The following is a 22,782-nucleotide window of genomic DNA, read 5'->3' as shown; positions in this document are numbered from 1 at the left end:
AGAGACGACCTGTTGCCCTTCAGCTGGCCTGCTTATCAGAGACGACCTGTTGCCCTTCAGCTGGCCTGCTTATCAGAGACGACCTGTTGCCCTTCAGCTGGCCTGCCTATCAGAGACGACCTGTTGCCCTTCAGCTGGCCTGCTTATCAGAGACGACCTGTTGCCCTTCAGCTGGCCTGCCTATCAGAGACGACCTGTTGCCCTTCAGCTGGCCTGCTTATCAGAGACGACCTGTTGCCCTTCAGCTGGCCTGCTTATCAGAGACGACCTGTTGCCCTTCAGCTGACCTGCCTATCAGAGACGACCTGTTGCCCTTCAGCTGGCCTGCTTATCAGAGACGACCTGTTGCCCTTCAGCTGGCCTGCTTATCAGAGACGACCTGTTGCCCTTCAGCTGGCCTGCCTATCAGAGACGACCTGTTGCCCTTCAGCTGGCCTGCCTATCAGAGACGACCTGTTGCCCTTCAGCTGGCCTGCCTATCAGAGACGACCTGTTGCCCTTCAGCTGGCCTGCTTATCAGAGACGACCTGTTGCCCTTCAGCTGGCCTGCCTATCAGAGACGACCTGTTGCCCTTCAGCTGGCCTGCCTTATCAGAGACGACCTGTTGCCCTTCAGCTGGCCTGCCTATCAGAGACGACCTGTTGCCCTTCAGCTGGCCTGCCTATCAGAGATGACCTGTTGCCCTTCAGCTGGCCTGCCTATCAGAGACGACCTTCAGCAGAATGGCCTGCTTATACACCCCAGATCCTATCCACCCTCCATTGACCTCAACCTATACATTCCTAATACATGTAAAATAATCAATACGTTCTAGTATGGTAACATGAATAAGTATATTTGAACTAGTTTAGAAGAATTCTCATTTGACACAATCTAAATTCCTCTCAAGCATATTGAATTGAACAGCAGTTCCTAATAAATGAGTAGCTTTTCACACAATTATGTTTGTTCAAAAAAAAGCTTTCAAACAGGATCCCCCCGACAGCAGTTCCTAACTACTCATTTGGTAAACCATCCACCTAAGATACACCCTCAATGAAAACACAATGAACATGTACATTATTTCAACATTTCTTCAGTAGCTACTTTGTTCTGATAAACCCCCCCCCCCACAGATTTTTTGTTGCAGAGAATCCTTTTACTTTGAGATGCTTCAATAGACTGACATATTGAGTCTGTCCGTTACACAATGTATATGTTGAAATGTGTGATTTGTTCTCTAAAATAGCGATCTGTCTCTCAACAGTCAAAGACCTACATGTGCAGCAGCCAGAGTAAAGTACTGTGTTTGACCATAGACTTTGGATCTGGCTTCACTTGTTCTGAGAGCTCCTCGAAGGTGAGTCATCGTTCATTCACTATCCTAACTGAATGTTCAACAGGCTATACAGTAGGAGGGGGGGGGGTATTATCCATGCTAGACTGGTTAATACCTACTGTTTATTGATTAGTTAGTAATAATAAACCCTTGCTCTATTGTCAACTTTTATCCTCTGTAGAAGATATTATGGAGATACAAATTCTCTCAACTGAAAGGCTCCTCTGATGATGGGAAAACAAGGGTGAAACTCCTCTTCAAGAACGCTGAAAACAAACAGATCGAGATGAAGGTGCACTCTATACTCCTCTGTAAACCGGTCATCTCTGTGTACCCGTCGCAAGACCCACTGGTCGATGCTCATTTATAAAACACTCTTAGGCCTCACTTCCCCCATATCTGAGATATCTACTGCAGCCCTCATCCTCCACTTACAACACCCGTTCTGCCTGTCACATTCTGTTAAAGGGTCCCCAAAGCACACACACACACATATCCCTGGGTTGCCCCTCCTTTCAGTTCGCTGCAGCTAGTGGCTGGAATGAGCTGTAAAAAAACACTCAAACTGGACAGTTTTATCTCTTAATTCAAAGACTCAATCATGGACACTCTTACTGACAGTTGTGGCTGCTTCGCGAGATGTATTGTTGTCTCTACCTTCTTGCCCTTTGTGCTGTTGTCTGTGCCCAATAATGTTTGTACCATGTTGTGCTGCTGTTGCCATGTTGTGTTGCTGTTGCCATGTTGTGTTGCTACCATGTTATTGTCATGCTGTGTTGCTGCCATGCTATGTTGTTGTCTTAGGTCTCTCTTTATGTTGTGTTGTCTCTCTTGTCGTAATGTGTGTTTATATCCTATATATATATATTTATTTTTAAATTATTATTTTTAATCCCAGCCCCCATCCCTGCAAGAGGCTTCTTTCTTGCCTTTTGGTGGGCCGTTATTGTAAATAAGACTGACTTGCCTAGTTAAATAATTAAGGTTAAGTTAAATAAATATCTACTCAAGTTCCATTGCATTGCAGTGACCTCTCTGAGGAGTGTATTGTTAGAATATGTAAATCGGGGTGGTTTTCATGTGTTTGTTGACATTCCCTTCACGCCGTTGCAGCCGTTACTATGAGCAGTCCTCCCCTCAGCCGCCTCCACTCTCGTGGACACTTCATCAAATCAGCTTTTGCTACCTTATCAATATATAGAATCAAACTATCTCTGGTAAATGTCATGTTGGGAACCACTAGAGTAATATTATTAACTAAGAGCGTCTGCTAAATGGATAAGAGCGGCTGCTAAATGACTTAAATGTAATATTATTGTTTTTTTGTTGTTGTTAGTAGTAGTAATAAATACAAGTGCCTATTTGTTACAAAAGTCATTGGGACATTTTTATGTATGCATAACATTTTGTAAAATGTTATTGTTATAATTTGTATTCCGGGTTTTTCTTTCCATTGCAGGAGCTGGAGTTCTCCAATCTGACGGCAGTCCTCCATTGTATTCATGGTTTTTCTTTCCATTGCAGGAGCTGGAGTTCTCCAATCTGACGGCAGTCCTCCATTGTATTCATTCTTTTATCGCTTCCAAAGTGGCCTCTGTGGACCCTGTCTTTGTCAACAGTCAAAGCATCTCTGGAAAGTACATGATTTAGACACTTCTTTGTGTTGTCATGTACAGTTTAGTCACATGAGCTAATTGACTATTTTATGTACATTCAAATTAAATTGATGTATATCTTGTTCCTGTTATTTTTGTAAGGCTCTTGTTAAATAATAAGGAAAATATTTTAAAAAACCATATTTGACTGTGGAAGTAGAGGATATTTATACTTGCATTAATTGGTTGTTATTGACATTACAGTATGAATATGCTCAAAATTATAGATTTTTTTTTTCCATGTAGAAAAACATATTCATGGGTTGCATGTTTCGTCACAATATTGTTTTGAGCGTTCATTTTGAACTGATTGTGCATTTTACTCAAAGCATTGTCAATGAGCGCTGATGAAGATTTCATCATAAAGTGCATTACAGTAGCTTGGAAATTCAAAAAGGAGGCAAATAATTAGTAGGGAAACCTTTTGTCATCATTTTGACGTCACCAGATTGGCTTTAGATGCAGTGTAACGTTAGCTAGCTAGCTAAAATTGAGGGAAGGCCACCAGATTTTAGCTAGCTAACATTACCATTGCTAAAAAAAAATAATACAAACTTTGATAGCTAATGACAACATTGCCATTTGTCTACAGTACATTTGACGACATGATAATTCTGGCAATGTTGTTTCCTACTAAATATTGGATGACTTTATCAGTCATCTTATTTCCAGGCACTATCGTGTAATTTAGACGAAACAGTAGTTAGCCTGGGCGCATCAATTCAATTCAAGGGCTTTATTGGCATGGGAAACATGTGTTAACATTGCCAAAGCAAGTGAGGTAGACAACATACAAAGTGAATATATAAGGTGAAAAACAACAAAAATGAACAGTAAACATTACACATATAGAAGTTTCAAAACAGTAAAGACATTACAAATGTCATATTATATATATATATATATATATATATATACAATGTACAAATAGTTAAAGGACACCAGATAAAATAAATAAGCATAAATATGGGTTGTATTTACAATGGTGTTTGTTCTTCACTGGTTGCCCTTTTCTCGTGGCAACAGGTCACAAATCTTGCTGCTGTGATGGCACACTGTGTCACCACTATGGTGGCGCCGATAGACGACTGCTTGAGAACGTTCATGACGGCATGACGCGACCCAGTGACGGAGGTACAACCTATTAATAGGCCTACAGTCACAAAGAGGGTTTCTATGTTCTAGGTTCACTGCAAGGTTTTGAATTCATGTGTAGGTTCTTTTTTTCTTCTCCATATTTGCAAAGTAAAAGCAGAACAGATTATACTGTACAAATCAATACACGTGAAAACATTTTGGAATTAGTATTCTACTGGGCTATTCTCTCTGGTTGATTTAACTTATTCCACGACTTCAGCATGACTTCAGAGCGTGGCTGCTGCGTGATTTTGAAAAAAAGAGTGTCTAGAGAGTTTTGTGTTGAGGCGCACAAATGCAGGGCTTGGCGGAGGTGTTCAAGACACCAGAGGGTGTTTTAGTTTATGTAGACAGTCACTGCTAGTCACTCCCATAACAAAGGGTTGTGTGGAAGGACACAGGGGGAGAAGATGCAGGCTTATTGTAGCAAAGCTATCTTAGGATACCGTATCTGTCAGATGACTAAAACGATAGTTTATGAAATGAAATCAACATGTATGTTTTAAGTTTTGTAATCTTTTACTTTATGAAGCCATGCAGTCTGACAGTCATTACAAACGCTTACCATCATACACATCTGTATGTATTTTCACTCAGCCTCTTTTGTTTTATTTTCTATTACTAAATAAATCCCAAATCATTCCTCCTTGTTGTCAAATGGTCTTTTAATGAATTCTGCGCCCTACCTTAAAATGTTCACAGCTATTGATGGTGGAAATAAACGCAGACTAACAAATCAATATTCTTGATTTGCTGCGGAACAAAGGCCATCTGCTGCTTGAGAGTCTTGAATCGGGTAAGAAGGAAATTGAGACCAGTGACAGGAAAAACTCTTTCTTAAATTATACAGCAATAACATTTAGCTGAAAACTTTGTTGTCCCGTTCTTAGATCCAAAATGTTGTTTACTGGGGCTCTGCTTGGCATTATGTTTCCCTAATTGGAGGATGGAAGGTATTCTGCCACCTACCCACTAGCTCGACTTTGATCAGATTGCTACGTTTTGTTTTGTTGAGCTCTGTATGGAACGTCTAAAGAGCCGAATCAAATGGTGAAGAAACGACAACAAAAATGCACGACTGAATTGTCTGCTGTATGTTCCACTGCTCTCCAAGTGTCTTTCAAATCCATCTCATGAGATGGCCAGTCCCTCAGGTTCTGCATTGCAGGGGCAACCTCCGGGCACTTCTCCCCAGTGGTTCAGAATGTCACACCACATGCAACTGTCGATGCAAAATCTTTCACTTTTTTCTATACACTGTACCTGCTAGGCCAGGGCCTCCCAGCCGGTGCTAAACAGGGACTGGTAACAGAAGGCGCTGTACAACAGGCTCCTAAATAGTACCTCTCACACCTGTAGACTGAGCCATTTGCACCATTCAGGTTTCTTCCGTAGCACCATCATTTTTTGGGGGTGAAGACAAGTGCAGAAACAAAAACCTGAACCCGATATACAGAATGTCTTGGTGAGAGAAATCAAGACACCATGAAGAACAACAACAAGATGGAGAGTTTCAACGAACATCCTGAAGACATGGACCATGTCCTTCCGCTGAACTGAAGTCACGCCTGCTTGGTAATGCTATGCAGTTTCATCAGCAATTTGTCAAGTACAGAGCTCAAGTGCCTCACTCAATCTCCCGGGGGGCCATGACACCCACTCTTGACGACAGAGGCCACAGTAAGCTTTGAATGCTAACTGAAGCATTTGTGATTAGGGGCGTCTGAGGACATCTCCAGGAGAACTAGTACCTACTCTCCTATTACAAGAAATCCTGAAGGCTGTTTTAGAGAATTAGAAAAAATAGGTTACTGTACTGTTAAATTAAGCCAATTACAAATGACAGCGTGAGAGGAGAGAAGTTTCTGGGAGCAGTAGCGTGAACATAAAAAATATTTTAAAAAGACTATCTGAAAGAAACGCATAACATCTGTGGACACACAGTTAGCCACTGTAGTGGAACGAAAACTGCCTGACAAAAAATATCCAACCTTGCAAGGAGATAAATCACTATCAATACAGCAGGACTACAGGGAACACACAGTGTCCGTCACTTTGACACAAACAATACATTGGGAGGCATTCTGATGTTAGCAAAAAGCCTTTCTATTAAAATGACATGTCATACAATTGTACATTTATGCAAAATCTTCCATTGTAACGGTTACCACATTACAATAACATCTCAGAATTTTGTACAAATATATATAATATATAACATAGCCAGTATCTAAATGTCATTACTCTATAAAATACAGGATGGTACCTTTCTTATTGGTAGAATGGCAGTGATGTTTCCTGCTCAGACATAATAAAATCACGCTGTGTCAGAAAGGTAAATGTCCCTTTCTTTTTCCTAGCTCAAATAAGCAAGACTTTGATGCACAATTAAATGGCAAGACATGCATGGTGAGATACACAGAAGAATACGTTTTATCCCTTCTTGACATGTCTCTCTGTCCTCTAAATGCGTAGGCGACGCAGGCAAAGTGTGCAGCTCAAAGAAAACAAGGTTTGAAGTGTTTCTGCAACGTAGTCAACCAAGTATAACTGAACCTCTTATAAAGGCCAGACACTATGAAACCAGACCAACGAGACAGTTTTCTCCTTGCCAACAGGCGACAAGATTCTTCTCTGAGCAAAACGTCAAAAAGGTGGGCGAATATGTTGTTCGATCGGTGTAACTTCTTGAAATACTCATCATAGCAGTTACTAGGAGTTGCTTTAAACATGTCACCCATTAAATAATATTTTTTTATCACATTCAGCTCATGGTGGATTATCTAGTACTTTTAAATTAACATAGTTACTCATGAAAAAGTTGTAAAAAAAAATTATATATATATATATATATATATATATATATGTATATATTTCTGCGATTGACTTACTGTACATGCAGGTATCACCAAACCATGGCTGGACATTTCAACCTGATTAAATATGCCATTGTATACTGCGCAATTCTCATGAGGTTTTTAAGTGACGAGGCCAGAAACTCCAAACGTGAGTACTTATCTCTGTTGTTTGGTTATTGTTCCTGTCGATTATTTTATTATCTGGGCATGATTCAATTAAACACAGATGTATTTTGTATTTTGCACATATTCTATATTCTATTCGTGTCAACTTTACCACCCGAGGACATAAAATAACTTATATAATACTATGGATTATATAATTGAGAAGTTGGTCATGAGAGAACAGTCTAATTCCTTCATCCAGGGAGGAAGGGGGAATTAGACTGTTCTCTAATGACCAACTTTTACCTAGCAGTCTCCCTCCCAATAGGGATTTGCTAGTGCGATGTATCTCAGGGAGATTGTCAGGGAGGAAATGCAGCTATTAAATAGGGCATATTAAACATTCATCTTTTTAAAATGTATTTTTTTTTTAAAGAGAATGAAAACCCACATGATAGTTGATATGAGAAGGGTATCAGATGTGTGCAATTGAAAGCCTTGTGAAAGTGACATGTGACTGCTCATTCTAAAGCCCTATTGGCTGAGGAGTTATTTGGATCACATCAGTCTGTATTGGGTTCAGTATCTCCTTCCTCCTCCACGGAATGTCATGATGTCGATACAAGTCACTTCGGGTAACCAAGAGAGGTTACTCATTATCTCCTGCTCAGCCACGTCAGGAGCCATTCAAAAGATATATACAACTTTCCTTCACTGCTTTACAGGAGATATAGTAACAGAGCAGAGTGACACTGTCACTTTATTTTATATTTTATTATTATATTTTACTAGGAAAGTCAGTTAAGAACAGATTCTTATTTTCAATGACGGCCTGGGAACAGTGGGTTAACTGTCTTGTTCAGGGGCAGAACGACAGATTTGTACCATGTCAGCTCGGGGGTTTGAACTTTCCAGTTACTAGGCCAACGCTCTAACCACTAGGCTACCTGCCGCCCCTTTCTTCCTTGCCAAATTACTACAAATTACAACTTTATTATTTTCATAATAATATATATATATTTTTTTGTATACATTCTCTAACAATTTGTAATGAAATATAAACGCTCTCTATATGATGGTTCCATATGATATAGCATGGTTGGTCTGCTTACTAGTCTTCTGTTTCTCTCTTCCAGGAGCATCATTTGACAATGAGGAATTGCTATTTTCCTCTTTTCAAGAAAGCCTTCATATGGTGGAAGCAGCATTATGTCACACCAGGACAGAGTAATGAACCTAATGACAGTGTGTGCATGGTTCATGTGAGAGTGTTCCTAGATACATTACTTTCACTTTTTTTTAAAGAGTGTGGGGGGGGGTCCACTATTTCACTACTTATCTGCCAATTCCACTGAATCACAGGCGAGACACACTCCGGTCCCCAATGCAGCTGTTTACATTTCTCCGGCAAGCAGAGCCTGAGACCCAAGAGATTTCCAGAGCTGCAGAGGTGTTTGACACGACTTTATATATTCTGAAGGACAGAGCCAGCCGGAGACATAAAAGGGCTCTTGTTGCATCAGGTAGGTCTATGGTCATATTTCACACCAACCGTTATCACACACTATGCTATATGCTTGCAACGGATAGCTAAAAAAGGTAATGTCTATTCTGTGGTTTATTCAAATAACTTCCTGTGTGGTTCTACCTGGAGCCAGTTACTGGTACGAAATAGAAGAGATGCATGCTGGATGCTCACTTCACTTAGAGTTAAACGTCAAAGATGAGCCTCTCGCATATACAGTGTCAGCAATATTATTGAATTGCAAAATGGCTGCCCTGACCGGCCTAATTAGACGATCTGTTGCAGACTATTTGCATTAGTTAACTCAGTGCTGTCACTTCTCAAGAGCTGCTTTCATTGGAGGACTTGGCGCTGATTGCAGACCTGTCAGGTTGTCCTCCACCCGTTCTCCCAGCCTTCTGTCACAACGATTGCCTCGCCAACAAGTACCGTTCCATATCTGGAGTCTGCAATAATAGGTGTCTGGTATATTTCCTATATCGTTGTCATTAAATCTGAACATCCACAATAAGTTTTGTTTATATTTACATTTTACATTTCTCAAAATAGGTTAGAAAGTAGATTTGTTTTCTTTATAGATTCAAAAAATGACTGTAGTATTTGATATTTTTTTAAGTAACTAGAAATTGAATCCCCCCCCCACCCACACACACACACACACACACACACACACACACACACACACACACACACACACACACACACACACACACACACACACACACACACACACACACACACACACACACACACACACACAGCTATTTTCTGTTGATTTCCACACAATTCCTCTAGAAACTCCCACCATGCACTATAATTAATTTATTCTCTGTGTTGTGTTGCAATCGGAGATGGCATCCACACCTGTTTTGTATTGTGGGGTATTCTGACAGATTTAAACATATTTTTCAGGCAGAAGCCTTTCTGGGGCACAGCCAACAGCGCCTTGGCCAGATGGCTTCCGGCAGAATATGAAGACGGAGAAAGAGAACCAAAGGGCTGGAACCATGGGCAACTATATAATGGCTTCCAACTTCCCCCGGTAATCTCTAAATTGTGAGACTGCAGGTGCACCATGTTTTCATAAAAAAAATCTACTTGAAAGGAGTCTACTTTAGTTTTCCAGTGTTATCTGCTTTCTATTAAAACGTGTGTAGAATATCCATTGCATTTAAATAACTACAAAATTAGGTTCGTAAATGATATGGACAGCACACATGCTGCATGCAATTCATTAGTCATGTACCAGAGATATGAACTATTTCTGGTTGTAGAAAATATATATATATTTTTTATCATACTGAGAACATGTTAATGTTGTTGTTTTTTTGCGAAGAGGAATATTATCCGATTTGCATTTATATTTACATTTCAGATATTTTCAGCTGTTGTATTTCATGTTATCACAACACACTGACTGGATTTTTAAAACGGAGAAAAACCTCATTAAATATACATTACATTACGTAGCTACACAGCCTGCAGTTTGCACAGTGTTTTACCCACTAAATGGAACCTATCATTTATTTTGCCTGTATTACAACATATTTGTTACTGTGATTCTGAAGCTACTGTAAATCCCAATTTTTCCTCCGAGGTTGTGAAGTTGGTAAAACACTCCTTGAAACTAATTGAAATTGTCCGTGAAAATGTAACTAAATGTAATCTAAAATGTAACATATGTAATCCCCAAATGTAACTATAAATCATGAGAGGGCCATAAACAATAGCTGGCAATGCTACATACTACAATAAATATTCAAATCTCACATTTCTGATAAAACATTTTTGTTGAAAATTGTTGAGGTATAGTCACTTTTGATGACACAAGCTCAAGTAAATATAACTATGATAAAATACGACAAAAAAAATATTTTGATATGATGTATTTCTTACTCAACAAAACTATATGAATAAGGTTTGAAATTACTGATATGCGTTCTAAATACAGCATAATTAAATGACTAACTACATTATTTCACCTTCCTTATACCTGTAAAATACATATTTGTGCATATTTTCTAAGTGTCTCTCCTGATCAAAACATCTGCCCCACTGCTGGGAACATCACAGAGCTCCGGCTTAGCTTCCTGAACTCAATAGGAACTGGCCTATCTTCTTATATTAATTGTCCGTCTGTGACAAACAGAAAGTGTATTTTTGTTTAAAATCTACAATTTTTTTTAGATTACTGGCTAAAAAGCGAACTCTAAATGTTCTAGAGAGATGAAACCACTTCCTCCTGCTGTGCTATGATGTAAGGAAACCACTCCTCTTTCGATTCTGGTTAGAGCCAGTTTGCGCTGTTCTGTAAAGGGAGTAGTACACAGTGTTGTACGAGATCTTCATTTTCTTGGAAGTTTCTCACATGGAATAGCCTTCATTTCTTAGAACAAGAATAGACTGATGAGTTTCAGAAGAAAGTGCTTTGTTTATGGCCATTTTGAGCCTGTAATCGAACCCACAAATGCTGATGCTCCAGATACTCAATTAGTTTAAAGAAGGCCAGTTTTATTGCTTCTTTAATTAGCACCACAGTTTTCAGCTGTGCTAACATAATTGCAAAAGGGTTTTCTAATAATCAATTAGCCTTTTAAAATTATAAACCTGGATTAGCTAATACAACGTGCCATTGGAACACAGGAATGATGGTTGCTGATAATGGGCTTCTGTACGCCTATCTTGATATTCCATTAAATCTGCCGTTTCCAGCTACAATAGTCATTAACAATGGCTACACTGTATTTCCGATCAATTTGATGTTATTTTAATGGACCAAAAAAGGACATTTGTAAGTGACCCCAAACTGTTGAACGGTAGTGTACACGACGAGAAGTTGCTTAACATGACCACACTCCCGGGTAGGGTACATCCGTAGAGAACTCCCATGTAATAAGCCTAACTTTTGGCGGCATCCTAAGCAAACTACTGACACTTTTTTGATGTTTTAATGAAGGTTTTCAGCAGCGTCATTACTAACATACGTAGTTGTCACAACACCTCATTTAAAAAAAATACTTTATTTAACTAGGCAAGTCAGTTTCAAATGTTTATTTATTTACGATGACGGCCTACCCCGGGCAAACCCTTACCCGGACGATGCCAATTGTGCGCCACCCTATAGTATGGGACTCCCAATCACGGCCGGTTGTGATTACAGCCAGGAATCGAGATGCAGTGCCTTAGACTGCTGCGTCACTCGGTAGCGCAAATGATTTGCATGATACGTCTTCTGCCACTCAATTGTATTACCCTGCTAACACCGACAGTAAAGCTAATACAGCTGTCACTGTTCGTTAACCCCTAGCTTGTTTTGCCTCTTAGCTGGCTGGCTAGCGAGAGAAGTTAATCTCGATTGAATTAGCTAGTCTTAGATATGTCGCGTAACTACTTCCAGTGTTTTCCTGCCCTTGAAGGGTCTAGGTATTTAGAAAGTTGCTTCTTGTTGGCTTGCCTATACAGTACCAGTCTAAAGTTTGGACACACCTACTCATTCAGGGATTTATATATATTCATACTATTTTCTACATTGTAGAATAATAGTGAAGACATGAAAACTATTAAATAACACGTATGTAATGACCCAAAAAGGGTTAAACAAACCAAAATATATTTGAGATATGATAGATTCTTCAAAATAGCCATCCAACCTTGATGGCAACTTTTCCACACTCTTGGCATTCTCTCAACCAGCTTCATGAGAAATTATTTTCCCAACAGTCTTGAAGGAGCTCGCCCATATGCTGAGCACTTGATGGCTGCTTTTCCTTCACTCTGCGGTCCAACTCATCCCAAAACATCCAAATTAGGTTGAGGTCGGGTGATTGTGGAGGCCAGGTAAACTGGTACAGCACTCCATCACTCTCCTTTTTGGTAAAATAGCCCTTACACAGCCTGGAGGTGTGTTGGGTCATTGTCCTGTTGAAAGACAAATAATAAAATAATAGTCTCACTAAGCGCAAACTAGATAGGATGGCATATCGCTGCAGGATGCTGCGGTAGCCATGCTGGTTAAATGTTCCTTGAATTCAAAATAAATCTGACATTTTCACCAGAAAAGCAACCCCACACCATCACACCTCCTCCTCCATGCTTCACGGTGGGAACCACAAATGCAGAGATCATTCATTCACCTACTCTGCGTCTCACAAAGACACAGCGGTTGGAACCAAAACTCTCAAATTTGGACTTATCAGACCAAAGGACAGATTCAACCAGTTTAATGTCCATTGCTCATGTTTCTTGGCCCATGCAAGTCTCTTCATCATATTGGTGTCCTTTAGTAGTGGTTTCTTTGTAGCAATTTGACCATGAATGACTGATTCACGCAGTCTCCTCTGAACAGTTGATGTTGAGATGTGTTTGTTACTTGAACCCTGTGAAGAATTGATTTGGGCTGCAATCGGAGGTGCAGTAAACTCTAATGAACTTATCCTCTGCAGAAGAAGTAACTCTGGGTGTCTCGCCTTGATCTGATTCACCTGTCCTTGTGATTGTCTCCACACGCTCCAGGTGTCGCTGATCTTCCACAGTGTATTTATCCCTGTGTTTCCTGTCTCTCTGTGCCAGTTCGTCTTGTATGTTTCCAAGTCAACCAGCGGTTTTTCCGTTCTCCTCCTTTTTGGATTCTCCTATTTCTGGTCCTCCTGGTTTGGACCCTTGCCTGTTTCTGGACTTTATACCTGCCTGACCATTCTGCCTGCCTGACCATTCTGCCTGCCTGACCATTCTGCCTGCCTGACCATTCTGCCTGCCTTGACCATTCTGCCTGCCTGACCATTCTGCCTGCCTTGACCATGAGCTTGTCTGACCATTCTGCCTGCCTGACCATTCTGCCTGCCTTGACCATGAGCTTGTCTGACCATTCTGCCTGCCTGACCATTCTGCCTGCCTGACCATTCTGTCTGCCTGACCATTCTGCCTGCCTTGACCATGAGCTTGTCTGACCATTCTGCCTGCCTGACCATTCTGTCTGCCTGACCATTCTGCCTGCCTGACCATTCTGTCTGCCTGACCATTCTGCCTGCCTGACCATTCTGCCTGCCTGACCATTCTGCCTGCCTTGACCATTCTGTCTGCCTGACCATTCTGCCTGCCTGACCATTCTGCCTGCCTGAACATTCTGCCTGACCATTCTGCCTGCCTGACCATTCTGCCTGCCTGACCATTCTGCCTGCCTGACCATTCTGCCTGCCTGACCATTCTGCCTGCCTGACCATTCTGCCTGCCTTGACCATGAGCTTGTCTGCCACTCTGTACCCTCCTGCCTGACCATTCTGCCTGCCTGACCATTCTGCCTGCCTTGGCCATGAGCTTGTCTGCCACTCTGTACCCTCCTGCCTGACCATTCTGCCTGCCTCGACCACAAGCCTTTCTGCCACTCTGTACCTCCTGGTGTCATGTTTGTCATTTATTGTCATGTCTTGTCCCTGTGCTCCCCATGCTATTCGTTTCCCTCTGCTGGTCTTGTTTGGTTCTATCCCTCTCTCTCCCCCTCCCTCTCTCACTCTCTCGCTCTCTCTTCTCTCTGTCGTTCCGTTCCTGCTCCCAGCTGTTCCTATTCCCCTAATCATCATTTAGTCTTCCCACACCTGTTCCCGATCCTTTCCCCTGATTAGAGTCCCTATTTATTCCTTTGTGATCCGTTCCTGTTCCGTCGGTTCCTTGTATTGTATTCACCATGCCGTGATTGCGTTTCGCCCTGTCCTGTCGTGTTTTTGCCGTGATTGTGTATCACCCTGTCCTGTCGTGTTTTGTGCCTTCATCAGATGCTGCGTGTGAGCAGGTGTCTCAGTCGACTACGGCCTGCGCCTACCCGGCGACCTGCAGTCTGTGGCCGCTTCTCCAGTTGTTTCCCCTCTACAAGTCTAGAGGAATTCTGTTATTCCGTTTTGGACTTTAATAAACTCTGTTTCTGTTAAGTCGCTTTTGGGTCCTCTTACCTGCATGACAGAAGGAACCGACCAAGGAATGGACCCAGCGACTTCAGACGCTCGTTACACTGCCGTCGAGATCCAAGGAGCCATGCTCGGCAGACACGAGCAGGAATTGTCTGCTGCTCGCCATGCCGTGGAGAACCTGGCCGCTCAGGTTTCCGACCTCTCTGGACAGTTCCAGAGTCTACGTCTCGTGCCACCTGTTACTCCCTGGCCTGCCGAGCCTCCAGAACCCAGGGTTAATAACCCACCTTGCTACTCCGGGCAGCCCACTGAGTGCCGCTCCTTTCTCACGCAGTGTGAGATTGTGTTCTCTCTCCAACCCCACACATACTCTAGAGAGAGAGCTCGGGTTGCTTACGTCATTTCACTCCTTACTGGCCGGGCTCGAGAATGGGGCACAGCTATCTGGGAGGCAAGGGCTGATTGCTCTAACAGATTCCAGAACTTTAAAGAGGAGATGATTCGGGTTTTTGACCGTTCAGTTTTTGGTGGGGAGGCTTCTAGGGCCCTGGCTTCCTTATGCCAAGGTGAACGGTCCATAACGGATTATTCCATTGAGTTTCGCACTCTTGCTGCCTCTAGTGAGTGGAACGAGCCGGCGCTGCTCGCTCGTTTTCTGGAGGGACTCCACGCAGTGGTTAAGGATGAGATTCTCTCCCGGGAGGTTCCTTCAGATGTGGACTCTTTGATTGCTCTCGCCATCCGCATAGAACGACGGGTAGATCTTCGTCACCGGGCTCGTGGAAGAGAGCTCGCATCAACGGTGTTTCCCTGCTCCGCATCGCAACCATCTTCCTCCTCTGGCTTTGAGACTGAGCCCATGCAGCTGGGAGGGATTCGCATCTCGAATAAGGAGAGGGAACGGAGGATCACCAACCGCCTGTGCCTCTATTGCGGAGTTGCTGGACATTTTGTTAATTCATGTCCAGTAAGAGGCCAGAGCCCATCAGTAAGCGGAGGGCTACTGGTGAGCGCTACTACTCAGGTCCCTTCATCTAGATCTTGTACTACTATGTCGGTCCATCTACGCTGGACCGGTTCGGGTGCTACATGCAGTGCTTTGATTGACTCTGGGGCTGAGGGTTGTTTCATGGACGAAGCATGGGCTCGGAAACATAACATTCCTTTCAGACCGTTAGACAGGCCTACGCCCATGTTTGCCTTAGATGGTAGTCATCTTCCCAGTATCAAATTTGAGACACTACCTTTAACTCTCACAGTATCTGGTAACCACAGTGAGACTATTTCTTTTTGATTTTCCGTTCACCGTTTACACCTGTTGTTTTGGGTCACCCCTGGCTTGTATGTCATAATCCTTCTATTAATTGGTCTAGTAATTCTATCCTATCCTGGAACGTTTCTTGTCATGTGAAGTGTTTAATGTCTGCCATCCCTCCCATTTCTTCTGTCCCTACTTCTCAGGAGGAACCTGGCGATTTGACAGGAGTGCCGGAGGAATATCATGATCTGCGCACGGTCTTCAGTCGGTCCCGAGCCAACTCCCTTCCTCCTCACCGGTCGTATGATTGTAGTATTGATCTCCTTCCGGGGACCACTCCTCCTCGAGGTAGACTATACTCTCTGTCGGCTCCCGAACGTAAGGCTCTCGAGGATTATTTGTCTGTGTCTCTTGACGCCGGTACCATAGTGCCTTCTTCTTCTCCGGCCGGGGCGGGGTTCTTTTTTGTTAAAAAGAAGGACGGTACTCTGCGCCCCTGCGTGATTATCGAGGGCTGAATGACATAACGGTTAAGAATCGTTATCCGCTTCCCTTATGTCATCAGCCTTCGAGATTCTGCAGGGAGCCAGGTGCTTTACTAAGTTGGACCTTCGTAACGCTTACCATCTCGTGCGCATCAGAGAGGGGGACGAGTGGAAAACGGCGTTTAACACTCCGTTAGGGCATTTTGAGTACCGGGTTCTGCCGTTCGGTCTCGCCAATGCGCCAGCTGTTTTTCAGGCATTAGTTAATGATGTTCTGAGAGACATGCTGAACATTTTTGTTTTTGTCTATCTTGACGATATCCTGATTTTTTCTCCGTCACTCGAGATTCATGTTCAGCACGTTCGACGTGTTCTACAGCGCCTTTTAGAGAATTGTCTCTACGTAAAGGCTGAGAAGTGCTCTTTTCATGTCTCCTCCGTTACTTTTCTCGGTTCCGTTATTTCCGCTGAAGGCATTCAGATGGATTCCGCTAAGGTCCAAGCTGTCAGTGATTGGCCCGTTCCAAGGTCACGTGTCGAGTTGCAGCGCTTTTTAGGTTTCGCTAATTTCTATCGGCGTTTCATTCGTAATTTCGGTCAAGTTGCTGCCCCTCTCACAGCTCTTACTTCTGTCAAGACGTGTTTTAAGTGGTCCGGTTCCGCCCAGGAGCTTTTGATCTTCTAAAAGAACGTTTTACGTCCGCTCCTATCCTCGTTACTCCTGACGTCACTAGACAATTCATTGTCGAGGTTGACGCTTCAGAGGTAGGCGTGGGAGCCATCCTATCCCAGCGCTTCCAGTCTGACGATAAGGTTCATCCTTGCGCTTATTTTTCTCATCGCCTGTCGCCATCTGAGCGCAACTATGATGTGGGTAACCGTGAACTGCTCGCCATCCGCTTAGCCCTAGGCGAATGGCGACAGTGGTTGGAGGGGGCGACCGTTCCTTTTGTCGTTTGGACAGACCATAAGAACCTTGAGTACATCCGTTCTGCCAAACGACTTAATGCCCGTCAAGCTCGTTGGGCGTTGTTTTTCGCTCGTTTCGAGTTTGTGATTTCTTACCGTCCGGGTAGCAAGAACACCAAGCCTGATGCCTTATCCCGTCTGTTTAGTTCTTCTGTGGCTTCTACTGATCCCGAGGGGATTCTTCCTTATGGGCGTGTTGTCGGGTTAACAGTCTGGGGAATTGAAAGACAGGTTAAGCAAGCACTCACGCACACTGCGTCGCCGCGCTTGTCCTAGTAACCTCCTTTTCGTTCCTGTTTCCACTCGTCTGGCTGTTCTTCAGTGGGCTCACTCTGCCAAGTTAGCTGGTCATCCCGGTGTTCGAGGCACTCTTGCGTCTATTCGCCAGCGCTTTTGGTGGCCGACTCAGGAGCGTGACACGCGCCGTTTCGTGGCTGCTTGTTCGGACTGCGCGCAGACTAAGTCGGGTAACTCTCCTCCTGCCGGTCGTCTCAGACCGCTCCCCATTCCTTCTCGACCATGGTCTCACATTGCCTTAGACTTCATTACCGGTCTGCCTTTGTCTGCGGGGAAGACTGTGATTCTGACGGTTGTCGATAGGTTCTCTAAGGCGGCACATTTCATTCCCCTCGCTAAACTTCCTTCCGCTAAGGAGACGGCACAAATCATTATTGAGAATGTATTCAGAATTCATGGCCTCCCGTTAGACGCCGTTTCAGACAGAGGCCCGCAATTCACGTCACAGTTTTGGAGGGAGTTCTGTCGTTTGATTGGTGCGTCCGTCAGTCTCTCTTCCGGGTTTCATCCCCAGTCTAACGGTCAAGCAGAGAGGGCCAATCAGACGATTGGTCGCATACTACGCAGCCTTTCTTTCAGAAACCCTGCGTCTTGGGCAGAACAGCTCCCCTGGGCAGAATACGCTCACAATTCGCTTCCTTCGTCTGCTACCGGGTTATCTCCGTTTCAGAGTAGTCTGGGTTACCAGCCTCCTCTGTTCTCATCCCAGCTTGCCGAGTCCAGCGTTCCCTCCGCTCAAGCGTTTGTCCAACGTTGTGAGCGCACCTGGAGGAGGGTGAGGTCTGCACTTTGCCGTTACAGGGCACAGACGGTGAGAGCCGCCAATAAACGCAGGATTAAGAGTCCAAGGTATTGTTGCGGCCAGAGAGTGTGGCTTTCCACTCGCAACCTTCCTCTTACGACAGCTTCTCGTAAGTTGACTCCGCGGTTCATTGGTCCGTTCCGTGTCTCCCAGGTCGTCAATCCTGTCGCTGTGCGACTGCTTCTTCCGCGACATCTTCGTCGCGTCCATCCTGTCTTCCATGTCTCCTGTGTTAAGCCCTTTCTTCGCACCCCCGTTCGTCTTCCCTCCCCCCTCCCGTCCTTGTCGAGAGCGCACCTATTTACAAGGTACATAAGATTATGGACATGCGTTCTCGGGACGGGGTCACCAATACCTAGTGGATTGGGAGGGTTACGGTCCTGAGGAGAGGAGTTGGGTTCCGTCTCGGGACGTGCTGGACCGTTCGCTCATCGATGATTTCCTCCGTTGCCGCCAGGATTCCTCCTCGAGTGCGCCAGGAGGCGCTCGGTGAGTGGGGGGTACTGTCATGTTTGTCATTTATTGTCATGTCTTGTCCCTGTGCTCCCCATGCTATTCGTTTCCCTCTGCTGGTCTTGTTTGGTTCTATCCCTCTCTCTCCCCTCCCTCTCTCACTCTCTCGCTCTCTCTTCTCTCTGTCGTTCCGTTCCTGCTCCCAGCTGTTCCTATTCCCCTAATCATCATTTAGTCTTCCCACACCTGTTCCCGATCCTTTCCCCTGATTAGAGTCCCTATTTATTCCTTTGTGATCCGTTCCTGTTCCGTCGGTTCCTTGTATTGTATTCACCATGCCGTGATTGCGTTTCGCCCTGTCCTGTCGTGTTTTTGCCGTGATTGTGTATCACCCTGTCCTGTCGTGTTTTGTGCCTTCATCAGATGCTGCGTGTGAGCAGGTGTCTCAGTCGACTACGGCCTGCGCCTACCCGAAGCGACCTGCAGTCTGTGGCCGCTTCTCCAGTTGTTTCCCCTCTACAAGTCTAGAGGAATTCTGTTATTCCGTTTTGGACTTTAATAAACTCTGTTTCTGTTAAGTCGCTTTTGGGTCCTCTTTTACCTGCATGACACCTGGACTCTGATCTGGTTTTGACCTTTTGCCTGTCCACGACCATTCTCTTGCCTACCCCTTTGGATTAATAATGTCATGTTTGTCATTTATTATCATGTCTTGTCCCTGTGCTCCCCATTCTATTCGTTTCCCTCTGCTGGTCTTATTTGGTTCTTTCCCTCTTTCTATCCCTCTCTCTCCCCCTCCCTCTCTCACTCTCTCGCTCTCTCTTCTCTCTATCGTTCCGTTCCTGCTCCCAGCTGTTCCTATTCCCCTAATCATCATTTAGTCTTCCCACACCTGTTCCCGATCCTTTCCCCTGATTAGAGTCCCTATTTATTCCTTTGTGTTCCGTTCCTGTCCCGTCGGTTCCTTGTTTAGTATTCACCATGCTGTGATTGCGTATCGCCCTGTCCTGTCGTGTTTTTGCTGTGATTGTGTATCGCCCTGTCCTGTCATGTTTTTTGCCTTCATCAGATGCTGCGTGTGAGCAGGTGTCTCTGTCAACTACGGCCTGCGCCTACCCGAAGCGACCTGCAGTCTGTGGCCGCTTCTCTTGTTATTCCCCTCTACAGACTAGAGGATTTCTGTTATTCCCTGTTTGGACTTGAATAAACTCTGTTTCTGTTAAGTCGCTTTTGGGTCCTCTTTCACCTGCATGATAAATAAACATTGTAAGACTCCAACCATCTGCCTCCTGTGAATGCATTTGGGTCTTGCCTTGTGGCTTGATACTGGGTCTTCCTTTCCTGTGGTGGTCCTCATGAGAGCCAGTTTCATCATAGCGCTTGATGTGTTTTGTGACTGCACTTGAAGAAACTTTGAAAGTACTTGACATGTTCTATTATTGATTGACCTTCATATCTTAAAGAAATGATGGACTGTTGTTTATCTTTTCTTACTTGAGCTTTTTTTGCCATAATATGGACTTGGTATTTTACCAAATAGGGCTATCTTCTGTATACCACCCCTACCTTGTCACAACACAACTGATTGGCTGAAAAACATTAAGTAAAGAAATTCCACAAATGTACTTTTAGGAAGGCACACCTGTCAATTGAAATGCATTCCAGGTGATTACCTCATGAAGCTGGTTGAGAGAATGCAAAGAGTGTGCAAAGCTGTCATCAAGGCAAAGGGTGGCTACTTTTAAGAATCACAAATATACAATATATTTGGATTTCTTTAACACTTTCTGGGTTACTGCATGATTCCATAGTTTTGATGTCTTCACTATTATTCTACAGTGTAGAAAATAGTAAAAAATTAAGAAAAATCCTGTAATGACGAGGTGTGTCTAAACGGTTGACTGGTACTGTATGTCCTTTCATCTTTCCTGGAGACCAACTGGGGAGACCATCCTACCAAATGGCCCAAAGTAGCCTACGGTAATACAGCACCTAGTTGGTGGAATCTCCAGGTTTGCATTAATATCCAAATGCTGAAGAATATTATAGCTGTCATTTGGTTGGATACAGTTCACTAATCCTTACTACGAGCCAACTATCAAGCTTTATGCAATACACATAGCTATTTAGATAGAAACAGGTGTTACAAGCGATGAAGTGCTTTGAACACTCCTAGATTTATCAAATAACCAGAGCCCAAAGCTTGTAGAGGCAGCCTGCTGGTAGAGGCAGCCTGCTGGTAGAGGCAGCCTGTTGGTAGAGGCAGCCTGCTAGTAGAGGCAGCCTGCTAGTAGAGGTAGCCTGCTAGTAGAGGTTGCCTGCTAGTAGAGGCAGCCTGCAGGTAGAGGCAGCCTGCAGGTAGAGGCAGCCTGCAGGTAGAGGCAGCCTGCTGGTAGAGGCAGCCTGCTGGTAGAGGCAGCCTGCAGGTAGAGGCAGCCTACTGGTAGAGGCAGCCTGCTGGTAGAGGCAGCCTGCAGGTAGAGGCAGCCTACTGGTAGAGGCAGCCTGCTGGTAGAAAGCCCAAAGCTTTCCGTCATCATAGCGGCCTAACAGCCTGAAACCATGATGTTCTTTTCACCTGGTTCTTGGGCAGTGCTGGTCTTTTCTCCTACTGTTGTTCAAACAAACAGCAGGTTTTTAGAATCGTCACTTTAGACTGATGATCGTGATCGTACATTCCATTCAACAGTCTATCTGTTAATATAATATATATAATAATATATGCCATTTAGCAGACGCTTTTATCCAAAGCGACTTACAGTCATGTGTGCATACATTCTACGTATGGGTGGTCCCGGGGATTGAACCCACTACGCGGCACTTGTAAAGGTGCCGCGTTTCCACGTGCTAACTGGTTGTAAAGGTGCCGCGTTTCCACATGCGCCGTTTAACAAGTTAGCAAGTCAAACATTTCTGAGAGTCCTAGTTCCGACTAGCATGTGAACGTGGCATGTGCTTTGTCAGTGTCATAGGGTTCAGCTAGGAGTTGTTGGCTAGTCGGAAGAGAGAATTAAATGGTAGGAGGGACATCCCAACTTCAAGTGGTGTCAGATTTCACATCCTACGTACCACAGGTGGAAAATATGCACTGCTGTGTCTGTGAGAACCAGGGCTATCGCTCAATGCAAGCCATTTCAATATATGGTTTCCACAGATTGATTTATAAGCAAATATGCCAGGTTGAAACCTGTACCAGAACCATGCAGGTCCCCTAAAACAGGGGATTTTTACATCTAAGATGTTATTCAAAGGCCATCTTTGTTGAGAGACAAGGACATGGGCTATGGTCATGCTTGCAGTGTACTTGTGTTTGTGAACAGTGAAGCTGTCGATTTCTTCATTATCCTGTACGAGGACTAGTTTAGAACCACCAAACACACAGAGGCTCCAAAATATCAACATTTCTCATCTAACCTCATCATGTCCACACTGCATTACCAGGTACATGAAGTCATCATGTCCCCACTGCATTACCAGGTACATGAAGTCATCATGTCCCCACTGTTTTACCAGGTACATGAAGTCATCATGCCCCCACTGTTTTACCAGGTACATGAAGTCATCATGCCCCCACTGTTTTACCAGGTACATGAAGTCATCATGTCCCCACTGTTTTACCAGGTACATGAAGTCATCATGTCCCCACTGTTTTACCAGGTACATGAAGTCATCATGTCCCCACTGTTTTACCAGGTACATGAAGTCAGCAAGAAGATACTGCAGAGCTCCAGCGGACCGATGTTGCTAGATGCTGCTTATTGTCAGATGCTAGTGGACTGGGGCCAGTACATCGACCATGACATATCCTTCACTCCTCAAAGCACAAGCAGAGCTGCTTTCTTGGGAGGACTGGACTGTTTAAAGACGTGTGAAAACATAAACCCCTGTTTCCCTATTGAGGTAACCACTCGTAATCAACCCCTAATGAATACGCTTTCACATCAGTTGTCTGTCTGCTTCCCAAATCCTACCAATCCCGTTTAATGAAGGAGACAAAAGTGTTGTAAAATATAAATATA

General features: G+C 44.0%; 2 protein-coding genes across 5 annotated transcripts in view; both read left to right on the top strand.

Annotated features, from left to right (window-relative positions):
- The window catches only part of sntg2 (syntrophin, gamma 2), a 110,213-nt gene extending 106,401 nt beyond the window's left edge, over nt 1-3,812 (top strand). For 3 of the 4 annotated variants that reach the window (XM_046367480.1, XM_046367477.1, XM_046367479.1), the window contains 3 exons: nt 1,248-1,340; nt 1,501-1,611; nt 2,844-3,812. In XM_046367480.1, coding sequence (XP_046223436.1) covers nt 1,248-1,340; nt 1,501-1,611; nt 2,844-2,969 — 330 coding nt within the window. In that variant the 3' untranslated portion in view covers nt 2,970-3,812. Of the gene's footprint in view, nt 1-1,247; nt 1,341-1,500; nt 1,612-2,778 lie in introns of all 4 variants that reach the window. The other variant, XM_046367478.1, reaches the window with a different exon arrangement.
- A 274-nt stretch (nt 3,813-4,086) lies between these two features.
- The window catches only part of tpo (thyroid peroxidase), a 65,692-nt gene continuing 46,996 nt past the window's right edge, over nt 4,087-22,782 (top strand). Inside the window, exons 1-4 of the mRNA XM_046367731.1 lie at nt 4,087-4,108; nt 8,925-9,057; nt 9,512-9,641; nt 22,457-22,663. Of these exons, the coding sequence (XP_046223687.1) occupies nt 4,087-4,108; nt 8,925-9,057; nt 9,512-9,641; nt 22,457-22,663 (492 nt within the window). The remainder of the gene's footprint in view (nt 4,109-8,924; nt 9,058-9,511; nt 9,642-22,456; nt 22,664-22,782) is intronic.

This window comes from Oncorhynchus gorbuscha, linkage group LG10, assembly GCF_021184085.1.
Source record: "Oncorhynchus gorbuscha isolate QuinsamMale2020 ecotype Even-year linkage group LG10, OgorEven_v1.0, whole genome shotgun sequence".
NCBI lineage: Eukaryota > Metazoa > Chordata > Actinopteri > Salmoniformes > Salmonidae > Oncorhynchus > Oncorhynchus gorbuscha.
The sequence above is the reverse complement of the archived record's forward strand: the minus strand, read 5'-3'. Positions and strand labels throughout refer to the sequence as shown.